Below are 10,999 nucleotides of genomic sequence, written 5' to 3'. Positions count from 1 at the left end.
GCTGGTCGGGGAGGACTGGGGAAGCCCATGCTCAGGGGTGGGGTAGACAGGGGCTGGGCACAGAGGGTGGTACTGGCTGAGATGGAGACATGAGCCGGGCGTGGGGATGACCACGTCTGTGGGGGCTCCCCTTCCACCTCCTCCTTTGTGAAGTCCCAGCTGTCCTTTCCCCCATCACAAGCCAAGTCTGGGGCTTCTTGCACATGGGGGTCCTATGATGGGTGCTGACTGGAAGGTCCCACGGAGGGGTTTTGGGAGAGAGAGCTTTCAGAAAATGCCCAGCAGTGGACTCTCAGGCACCATGACTTTGGGAAGGAAACACGTGGAGGCAGGAAGTCTGGCCAGTGACCCTCCGTGTGGGTGGTCATCTGCTCTACCTGCTGCCCTGAGATAGGCCCTGAGCTCTGGGCAGGCAGCTATTTCCAAACCAATCCCCATTCGCAGCCAGGCCCTGGGTGGGGGAGGGGAGCCCATAGATAGGACACAGGGAGATTTGGCAGGACGGTGTGCTACAGGGTGTGGAAGCCCAAGACTGGTAGGAAGGGGAGGAGGGGGTGCAGGAGCTCTAAGTTGGTCTTGGGTCGGGGTTGGTCAGGGAAGGCTTCTCAGAGGAGGCGGCAGAGGAGTTGAGCCTGAGGCTGATTTATTCCGATGGAAGGCAGGGAAGGTGTCCCAGGTAGTGGGAATGGCAGGAGCAAATGCTGGGAGAGAAAGGAGCTCAAAGTCGGTGTGGGGGACCCAGGCGGGTGGGAGGTGATGCTCTGGGAGAGGAAAAAGGGACAGGCCTTGCAGGGTTGAGGGATCGGGTGTTACCCTGAACACTGGGGAGGGTGGAAGGAGAGAAGGGGCCCCCCATGGGGGCTGGTGCTAGAAAAGACGCCCCTCTCTGGGCACTGAAAACTTGCCTTCTGGAGTCGGGGGGCCGGAGTGGGGAAGCAGCAGGGGTGGGGTGGGCGCTCCGCTGGCTTCTTGCCGCAGAAGAAGGGCTGGGAAACAGCCTGCTTCTCTGCAAGGCTTCAGGAGGAGCCTGGCCTGTCTGCCGGGGTCCCCACAGGACGGGCAGTGTCGTTCAGGAGGTGAGGCCTGAGGGCTGGGTGGGAGAGTGGGGGACCTCCCGAGGAAGGGGCTTCTGCAAGGCCTCCGCTGCAACCTCACAGGCACCCAGAAGAGCCCGGAAAAGAGCAGAAGGCGGAGCCAGCTCCAACGTCTTCTCCATGTTCGATCAGTCCCAGATCCAGGAGTTTAAAGAGGTTGGTCAGCGCCTCTGGGGCCACTGGGAGGGTTACAGGTATGCAGGGAAAGCCCTTAGGGAGCTGGCAAGGAGAGAGGTCAGCCCTCAATCCCTGGGGGGTGGTGACGTCACTATCTTTAGAGGCTGCCATGCTGTAGCTCAGACCCTGGAGCTGTGACAAGCTGCCCTTGGGCAGCCCCTACCCCTCTCTCCCTGAGCCTTTGCTTTCTGTTTGACCTCGGGCAAGCCCTTCCTCTCCCCGAGCCTCAGTTCCACGCTCTGTAAAATGGGGTTGCTGGGAGCATGAAATGAGGGATGGGCTCATGCTCACGCTGGTGTCATGCTGAGCTGGGCGACCGGGTGGCCAGAGGGCCTATACTGAGGTTGCCCGGGCAACAGTGGGTGGGCAGACGGCCCTTTGCAGGGAGGGGGGATCTCTCTGGGGAGGGGTCTGGGCTTGGACAGGTGGGTGGGAGGCTGCTCAGTGCCCGTGTCTCTGCCAGGCTTTCACCATCATGGACCAGAACCGGGATGGCTTCATCGACAAGCAGGACCTGAGGGACACCTTTGCTGCCCTGGGTGGGTGACCAGCGGCTGGACGCTTGAAAATTGGGGGGAAGCCGAGCCCAGGCCATCCGGAAAGAGTAGGCGGCTGGGGACAGGCCAAGGCAGTCGGCGCAGGGCATGTGAGGGGCTGATGTCCTCTGGGGGTGCCGAGGAGGGGTGGCCACTGCCTGGCAGGTCAGGGGAGGACTCCCAAGTGTTAGAGGAGGATTGGCCAGGGGAGGGAGGGAGCATTTCAGGGGCAGGCGTGGCCCATGCAAAGACCTGGAGTGAGAGGGGAGAGGGAGCGGTCAGCAGAGCCAGGGGAGACAGAGGGGTTGGGGAAGAGGCTGGAGACATCCAGAGGCGGGACTCAGGGTACCAGGCAGGCTTTGGCTGCCAGGTGAGGATTTTGCCTTCTCTGAGGGCCCAGGGATGGGCCATCAGGATGGGTTGGGGGACTGGGGTTGGGGGACAGGGGCTGTCCAGATTGAGCCTTGAGCCTCTGGAGATCTGGTTGTCCACTGGAACCGGGAGGAATCCCAAAGTCGTTGCCTCCAGGCAGCCAGTGGACCCTTCCTGGGGCATCTGAGCCCTGAGGCCCAGGTCTTCCACTCCTATGTGCCTCAGCTTTAGCTTCTTTGGGCCTCAGTCTCCTCATCTGTAAAATGGGGATAGCCACCAACTTGCTCTCCTTTCCAAGGGGGTGGGGGTCAGGCTGGGGGCAGCCCAGTGCTGACTGGAGCTGAATGTGCCCCCATCCCAAGGTCCCCCAGCAGGTGGGCAGGCCTTAGGGCTGAGTGGGGGGCGGGTGAGATGGCAGGGCTGGGAGACCCTGCAGGCTGCACCGTGGTCCTGAGCTCTGCTCTCCTGGGCTGACCCTCGTTGTACTCCTGGGTGTCCCCATCCCTCCCCTCCCCCAGGCCGTATCAATGTAAAGAACGAGGAGCTGGAGGCCATGGTGAAGGAGGCCCCCGGGCCCATCAACTTCACTGTCTTCCTGACCATGTTTGGGGAGAAGCTGAAGGGTAAGTGAGGCCCCAGGGCGTCCTGGGGAGGGAATGGGCCAGTGGGCATGGGTAGGCGGGGCCCTGTGTGCCGACGTGCCCCCAACACAATGGCGGGGCACCGACGCACACCCCAGCTGGGAGCACGGTGTGGCCCCAGACCCCAGCCCCTAATTCAGTTTCCACCTCTGTATCACAGAGTGGGGTGAATGTAATGAGCCCCAACTTGCAGGGCTGTGAGGGGCCCAGCTGGACAGTTTGAGAGAAAGTCTTTTATTCACCATCAGGACACTGCCCCGTCCCGGCCCCACTTCCTAGCCCCAGGCTCATCCTGCCTGCTCTGCCTTACCACCCGCTGCCCACAGGAGAAGGTGGTACGGGTGGAGGCGGAGGGGTTTCCCAGAAGCTGCTGTGGCCAACCCCAGTGCAGGATGGGCTTCTCCTCCAGGGAAAGGATCAGGGACCTCATTCGTGAGTGAGGAGACCCGGGCTCAGATGGGTCACCACCCCTGCCCCAGGTGTCCCAGCATCGAGGTGACAGGGATGGAACCCTACCCCCGACTCTGTCTCTGAACACCGCACTCCCCTGAGATGCAGCCTCAGGCCTGGCCTGGGGTTCCGCGGAAGGAAGGGCCAGCCTGGGCTGTGGCTGCCCTGCGGGGTGGCTCTCACTGTCATCCTTTTAAGACCTGGCCTCCCACTGTCCCCCAGGGTGACCTTGGGCAAGGCTCCTCTGCTCTTTGCACCTTGGGTTTTTGGTCTGTAAAATGAGGGTTGTGTTAGTTTCCCAAGGCTGTTGTGACAAATGACCACGAACTTGACGTCTCAAAAAAACCAGCCGTGTATTCTCTCAGTTCTGGAATCCAGAAGTCCGAAATCTGGCAGGTCGGGCTTCCTGAGAGACTGCAGCACAAAACCCATTCTTGGCCTTTTCTGGCTTCTGGAGGCTGTGTCGCTCCCGTCTCTGCTCCCGTGGTCACACGGCCCCCCCCTTCTGTCTGCCTCCCTCTGCCTCACTCTCATGAGGACATTTGTCATTGGATTTAGGGCCCAAGTGGATAAGCCAGGACCATCACTCCATCTCAAGACCCTCTCCTTACATCTGCAAAGGCCCCTTTTCCAAGTGACATTTTCAGGTTCTGGGGATGAGGACATGGGCATATCTTTTGGGGGCCACCACTAAACCCACGACAGCCTGGTGCTGTCCAGCTGACTGAGACGTGTCATTGGGCTCGCCTCTGGGCAGCTGTTAGGGGTTATTCCTGGGACCGTGGCCACCTCCTCGAAGGGCGCGGAAGTCCAGGGGGCGGGGCTGGGGGTACACTCCCCGGGAAAGACATGCGTGACTCCCGCCAGTGACTTTAATGCGAGTCCCGGAGCTCATGTCCGTCCACAGCTGAGCTGAGAGCTGTGACCCAGGGCTGAAGCTTTCTCTCATCTTCGCAGGGGCGCCGGGGCTGGGGTGCCGGGGCTGCGGCTCCGGCTGAGCTGTCATGCCAGCTTGGCTGAGCCTGCGGTGGGGACACGAGCTGGGGGCTGGGCAGGCACCGCCTGGCCCCTCTAACTGGGATGAGGACACTTTGTCATGAGATTCCCAACAGCAGAGAGGGGAAGCAGTCTCTCTGCAGCCCCTGTGATGAGGTTTGCAGTCTGCAGAGCAGAGGCCCATTCTGGAAGGAGAGAGGGGAGGACTGGGCAGTGGTAAATGTCCAGCCACCAGGCCTGAGCCCGGGGCAGCTGGACCACATGCAGCCAGTTCTCAAGAAGGCGGCTGGAGCCAGCCTGCCCCAGCAGGGAGGCATCTCTAAAGACCCCGGGAGGCCAAGACCACACAGCAGCCCTCCCCCTCCGCCCCTTAATCCCGTAGCCACCCCTTCTCCTCCTTGCAAGGCCAGGCTGTGACGGACCCCATGCTGAGCCTCTGGTCTGGATACGCTGGCTCCCTGCCACCCTACCTAGAGGAAGCCCATGGCTCTGCCTCTAGGAGCTCCCAGGCTAGCAGGGCCAGCACTGAACCCGGCCCAGTCACTCAGGCCCAGTTTCAGAAATGCTGAGTGACTCAGATATCATCCTGTCCTGGATGATCCTGATGGGGGACACAGCTGGCCCTGATTCAGTCTGATGGTGAAGACAAAGCTGGCCCTGACCCAGTCTGAGAAGCAGAAGCTCAGAGTGGCAGAACACACAGGGGGCCCTGGAGGTTCAAAAAGTTGGCTTTAAACCCTTCTTCCCCTTGTAGCTGGAGACCTCAGGCAAGTAACAGAGCCTCTGAGTCTCAGTTTCCCCTTTGACAAACTGGGGATATCAGTACCTACCACATGGGGTGTGCTGGGGTTCCACAGGGTAAGAGGGTGAAGCTGCAGGATGACTTGGCCCAGAGCACTCAGGTGTGTTTATGGCCCTGATAGAGTAATGTGTGTCAAGACCTTTACCATTAATGACACGTTATCTTAACTGACCCTGGGAGGCGGGCAGCAAGCCCCACTTTTGTCTCCATTTCACCAATGACACAGCTGAGCCTTAAGAAGGGGGGGGGGGCTTCCTAGATGGCGAAGTGGTTAAGAATCCGCCTGCCAATGCAGGGGACACGGGTTCGATCCCTGCTCCAGGAAGATCCCACAAGAAAAAAAAAAAAAAAAGAAAGAAGGAAGGGGACGTCCCCTGGTCCACAGTGAGAAGAGAGGGCAGTGTGACAGAGGGGCAAGAGCACCAGGTAAGGGTCACCAGGCCACCTGCTCTCACTCACACAGTCCCTGAGACCAGGGGTGAGACCCTTCCTCTCTCTGGGCTTCAGTTTCCCAATCTGTACCACCAGTGGGGTGGGTATTCAATCCCATTGTGTTAGAATTTCTTCTAATGACCTTTCCCCAAAGCCCACACTATAAAAGTGATAAAACCAGAACCTCTCTGGCTGTGCTCTGCCTCTCCCGCACCTCCCCACCCCACCCCACCCCACCCAATCTGTTGACCCATCTGCCCCGCCTCTGGCCTGGACAACCCCGCAGACTCCTCCAATGCCACTGCCAGAGCCCCCCCCTCCAGCCCCCAAGTAAGAGCTCTTTCTCCTCCACCCACAGCCTAAATCACACAGCCACAGCTGTGAGAGCTCGGACGAGTCACTTCACCTCTCTGGGCCTCAGTTTCTTCAGCTGTAAAATGGGACCAATAGGCAGGAGGGTTAAGCACACAGTAAATGCCTAGTTGGGGTTTCCAGGTACATCTGTGCAGGTTGCCCATTACTATATGCAGAGCCCTTAGCTATTATTACCATTCCTCGTTTCTCTGAAACCTCCCTTCTGTGGCCTCACTGTGGACTAGAAGCTGGGGAGGAAGCTCCCTGAGCCCTTGGCCTCTGCAGGGGTTGTGGGACCGGCCCCACTCCCAGCCACTGCCCAGCCTCCTCATCCCCGCGCTCCCCCTGCCTGCGTGTGCTGCTTCTAGGTACAGACCCAGAGGAGACCATTCTCCACGCCTTCAAGGTGTTCGACACTGAAGGGAAGGGTTTCGTCAAGGCTGATTTGTAAGTCTTCTCTGCCTTCTGTTTTGGCTTTTCTCTCCCCAAAGACTCAAGTGGTAGATGAACTGGAATGGGATCAGGACGGGTGGCAGCCCAGTCTCCTCTCCTGCCGGGAACTCAGGCGTCTTGGGCAGCTGCTGGCCAGGAGCCAGGAGGCCACTGCCCTGCCCAGTTCCGCCATCAGTTGATATCGCTTCCCCTCGCTGGGCCTCAGTGTCCCCATCTGTGTGGAAGTGTACGGGGAATGTGGGGTCCCCAGAGGAGGGCTTCCCAGTGGCGACGGAGGAAGGGGTCGGGGTAGAGGTGGGCCCTGAAGATGACTAAAGATCACCCTTAGCTGGAGCAGAGAGCATTCTAGATGCAGGAACATAGCAAGAGAAGAGCCAAGACTTCGCCTGTTTGGGGTTGGTGAGGAGGACTGGGCTGGCCGGAGGGTGTGGGTGGCGAGGCGGAGGGGGAGACTGAGCACAGAGAGGGAGGCAGGGCCTGTGTGGGGGAGCCCGGGACCCTGGGTCTACCCCGGGGGCATGGAGAGCCTAAGAAGGTGTTAGGCAGGGACAACACAGAGGCCAGCCTGGAGGCGGAGAAGAAAGGGTTGCAGCCGCCACAAGGGTCTTGGCCATCGGCTTGGGGGCAAGTGGATGGGTGAGTGAAATACAAGAAGCCAGCCCCCGTGGGATCCGGGGCGCTGGGACGGGGACTCGGCCAGAGGGTAGCCAGGGCCTGAGTGGATGTGGGGACGGAGGCGGAGCCATGGGAAGGAACCAGCTCAGCTGGGGATGCAGAGAGAGTGAGGGGGCTGTGGGCTGCTCTCCGGCTGCCAGGGGGCTGGCATCATTGAAGGTGGGAGCGCTGGTGCCTGCTGTGCCTGGGAGCCTCAGCCCGGGGAGCGCACGGGGCAGACAGCCAAGAGTTGCGGGCCGGGCAGAGGCAGCCTGCCCGGGGGCTGAGACCCTGAGCCGGCTTCTGAGCCGACCTCTTAGCTGTCCCTTCGGGGCCCACGAGGCCTCCCTGGGCCTGTGGGTGGCCCTGGGTGGGCAAGATTTCTTCCTCAGTCACAGGCTTCTTGACCAATTACCGTGATGCTCTAGGCCTCGGCTGGAGGCTAACTTTGCCGTCTGTTAACATGAGCACATGATGGAGGGGGCGTGGGAGAGGGCAGGTGAGGCAGGGAGGACGTGGGGAGGGTCTGTCTTGTCTCTCAGACATTCTTACGCTCCCCCACCCCTCAAATTTTTGAGTCACGCTCTCCTCAGGGGTCGGGGGGTGGGGGGCGGTTCCCGAGGATTTCTCCAGGCTACAGCCCTCTCCTTTACTCCTTTCTCAGAGTCGGGTTCCCACCCCCATCTTGGAGACCTAGGGAGGCACGGGGGGGACCCCCTGGACTGGGCTAAACCCACCCCTCTATTGCCACCGACCTTCACTCCCACTTGAGCAAAGTCGGGGCTGGGAGGAACCCTTTGGGGACCCAGTTTGGGAACTGAAGGCGCCATTCCCAGGCTATGGGCTCTGAAAGGCGTGGCTGCCTGCCAGGCAGGCCACAGAGGAGGCTCTGGTTGAAACAGAGTCTGTGAAAAGTCCCCAGTGTGGAGAGTTGGAAACTGTGACTGTCCTGTACTAATGTAAATAATGGAAAATGTGCGTCGGTCCTGAGCGGGGGCCGCGGCTGCTGGCGCCATGGGACACGCGGGTGCGCAGGGCCCAGCTCGGCCCTCTGATCCCACCCCTGCCCGCTGCACCCCCGAGAGCCCTATGGGGTCCTCCAAGCTCCTGGGGGCACCCGTCCTTCCCCCACAGCCCCAAATGCCCCACCTCTGGCCATTCCTCCAGGCCCCGGGCAGCTCTGGCCCCTGTGGGCAGCTGCTCTCCGGGACCACACGGGGGGATAGGCCCCTCACTGCCACTGCAAATCAGCAGCGCTCCCAAGCCTCAGTTTCCCTCTCTGTAGAAGGGGGATAATAGTACTCACTTCCCAGGGCTGTGAGGAGCACAGGGGACCTGGACAGGCATGGGACACAGACCTGGGTAGCCTTCCCACCCCTTGCTGAGTGCAAGCCTCTTGCACGCTCTGAAGTACCTTACAGATGGTCAGCGAAAGTCACAAGCTGAAGAAGCAGTGCATCTAGAACCCGGGCAAAGGGGCTCCCCTCAGTGACCTGGAAGTTGATTATTAGTGCACGATGGGACATCAGATTGGCCCCCATGGTCATGTTGGGGTCCCAAGGTCATTTCATTGGGTCCCCACCTGATACAAAGAGGGGAGTCCACATTACACAGGAGGCTGAGTGCTGAAGTGGCCGCCCGAGGCCACACAGCCGTCTGGGCCTATGGGGCCAGCCCCGGTTGGCGTCCTCCTGGGCCATCACCCCCAGGATCTGCGTGTCCGCACACAGAGTGGCCCTTCCCCTGAAGGTGACCCTTTCTCTCCCTTGAACAGCATCAAAGAGAAGCTCATGACACAGGCAGACCGGTTCAGTGAGGAGGAGGTGAGCGCTGGCTTTTCAGGGCACTCCCTGGCGCCGAGGAGCATCTTCGTGGGAAGTGCTCTTCCTTTAGTGATCTGCCGAGATGATGTCCCCTTGACTCCTTGGATGGGAACAAAGCTGGGGGGAGGAGGCTGTGGGACCCTGGCCTGCTGGCCTGGCCTCTGTGCCCTCCACCCCGATGCCTCCATCTGTAGAGAGGGGAGCGACATTCTGCCCGATACCCTTGGGTGACCCCCGGCTCTGGCCCCCGCTTGGCTTTGGTCCAGGCTGACTCCCGGCTCCTTCCCCAGATCAAGCAGATGTTTGCCGCTTTCCCGCCAGATGTGTGTGGCAATCTGGACTACAGGAACCTCTGTTACGTCATCACGCATGGTGAAGAGAAGGACTAGAGGGAGACCGTGGACCCCCCCCACCCCCTACCCACAGAGGCAGCAAATACGGGGCTGGGGGACAAAGGAGGGGGTTGGCCATTGAGGAGCCCCTGCAGCCAGCATGTGTGAGGAAAAGGCTCCCTGGCCTGTGGGTTGGGGGCAAAGCAAGAATAAATAATGCTCAAAATGAGTTTCCGTGATTAACGCTCCGGTTGGGGAAAAAGCTAAACATTCCTATGTTGTTGGTTTTTCCGAAACTTTTTACTTCCTGGCTTTGCTCAAATGTTCCTGATGAGCTGGTGTTTAGAACTAATTGACTGTTTTAATGATCCCCAGCTGGGGCACAGGACACTGCCTTCATTTATGAAGCTTTTATTGAGCACCTAGTGCGTGCCAGCCCCAGTGCCAATCCCGGGGACACGGAGATAAGGCAGCCCTGTCCCTGGGCGGGGAGATCATGCAGTGAGGGGGACAAGAATTGGGTGGGGACACAGTGGGGAGGAGGTGGGAGCGGGCCAGGAGAGACCTGGCAGCTGGGAGCCGGACAGAAGCAAAGAAGGCAGAGAGGAGGGGGTGGATTCAAGGGATGTTTAAGGAGGAGGCAAAGATTCATCGAACAGGGCACGCGTAGCACCAACCGTATAATAAAAGGGCAGAAATTAGACTTCAAATTGAAAACCTCCGCTCAGCAAAAGACACCATGAAGAACGTGAAAAGCCCAGGCTGGAGAAGATACTGGCAACAATAGATATTGACAAAGATCTTAAATCCCGAATATACTTTAAAAAAATCCTACACATCACTAAGGGAACGATAACAACCAAAGCAGAAAACAAAAACCAGGTAGGTGACAAGGTAGAGCTGGGAGTGGAACCTGAGCAGCGTGGGGGAGAGCCTGTGCCCCTAAGCTCTCCCCTACGCTGCCACCCCCTGCTGTGGGAGGCAGGGGCGGGGGATGAATGTGGGGTCACAGCAAGGAGGTCGCTTTCCTTGTCCCTCGGCCCTCCTGTGCTCCGTGTTCCCTCTGGGGGAGGGAGGGAGAGAGGTGTCCGCCTCCACCTGGGGCCCCGGGCTCAGGATGCCAGGGGCAAGGTCTGCCAGCAGGCACGGGGGCTGCCGAGGCAGAGGAGGAGGGGTGTTCCAAAAGAGCCCTCCCTCCGCCCAGGCCTCGCTCCCTCTGCTCTCGAAGCGTGTGGCTTTCCTGGAAATCAAGGACTCCGCTGCCACCGAGGAACCCGTCAGACCTGTTTGTGTCCCCAGGAACCAGGCCAGGGCCCCGCTTTTGGAGGGAGTGGGAGCCATGGGCACCTGCTCGCCAGCCTGGCAGCTCCGGGCTGCGCTGCTCCGTGACACCAGGCCTGCTGGCCCTGCATGGGTCTGGCTCCACGAGGACACGGGGAGGCCAGTGGGGAGGCCGGAGGGGCTCCACGAGGCTCAGGAGGGGAGACTGGGAGCCGTTGTTTTGCTCATTCATTCCTCCGCCCTTCAGACAGCCATCTACTTACACCCGCCCTGTTCCAGGGTCCCGAGACGATCAATAGCACCTATGACACCCACTGGGGCTCTGGGAGGGGGACCCACAGGCACGGGAGGCTCCAGTGGCCTAGGGCAAAGAAGGCGGGAGGGGGTGGGGGACCAGTCGTGAGGCTGCTGGTGGCTCCAAGGCCCTGGCCTCTACTGCTCTTGGCGTTTCCACAGCATGGCTTGCTCAGGGCCCCCTGCCTCCAGCTGGGGTTCATTGGGGGTCTTGGCTGCCCCGATCTGGGCCCACCACCAGCTGCCTTCATCCTCCATGACTCTCCATCTAGTTCCCGAGGGACACCTGGGTTGGTACTCCACAACCC

General features: G+C 60.3%; 1 protein-coding gene across 1 annotated transcript; it reads left to right on the top strand.

Annotated features, from left to right (window-relative positions):
* The first annotated feature begins 1,199 nt into the window (after window positions 1-1,199).
* MYL10 (myosin light chain 10) lies at window positions 1,200-9,173 on the top strand. Its single transcript, XM_057749805.1, has 6 exons — window positions 1,200-1,250; window positions 1,735-1,810; window positions 2,698-2,802; window positions 6,223-6,301; window positions 8,736-8,784; window positions 9,075-9,173. The coding sequence occupies exons 1-6, from the start codon at window positions 1,215-1,217 to the stop codon at window positions 9,171-9,173; spliced, it is 444 nt and encodes a 147-aa protein (XP_057605788.1). The 5' UTR covers window positions 1,200-1,214.
* The last annotated feature ends 1,826 nt before the right edge of the window (window positions 9,174-10,999 follow it).

The sequence above is a fragment of the Hippopotamus amphibius genome, chromosome 9, assembly GCF_030028045.1.
Source record: "Hippopotamus amphibius kiboko isolate mHipAmp2 chromosome 9, mHipAmp2.hap2, whole genome shotgun sequence".
Taxonomy (NCBI): domain Eukaryota; kingdom Metazoa; phylum Chordata; class Mammalia; order Artiodactyla; family Hippopotamidae; genus Hippopotamus; species Hippopotamus amphibius.
This window is presented reverse-complemented; position numbering and strand designations above follow the sequence as displayed.

Excerpts from the sequence above, each read along its gene's own strand:
- MYL10 (XM_057749805.1), top strand. The coding sequence starts at position 1,215 with ATGTTCGATCAGTCCCAGATCCAGGAGTTTAAAGAG. Across the intron at positions 1,811-2,697 it reads GGACACCTTTGCTGCCCTGG|GCCGTATCAATGTAAAGAAC; the intron begins GTGGGTGACCAG and ends CCCCTCCCCCAG. Across the intron at positions 8,785-9,074 it reads ACCGGTTCAGTGAGGAGGAG|ATCAAGCAGATGTTTGCCGC; the intron begins GTGAGCGCTGGC and ends CTCCTTCCCCAG.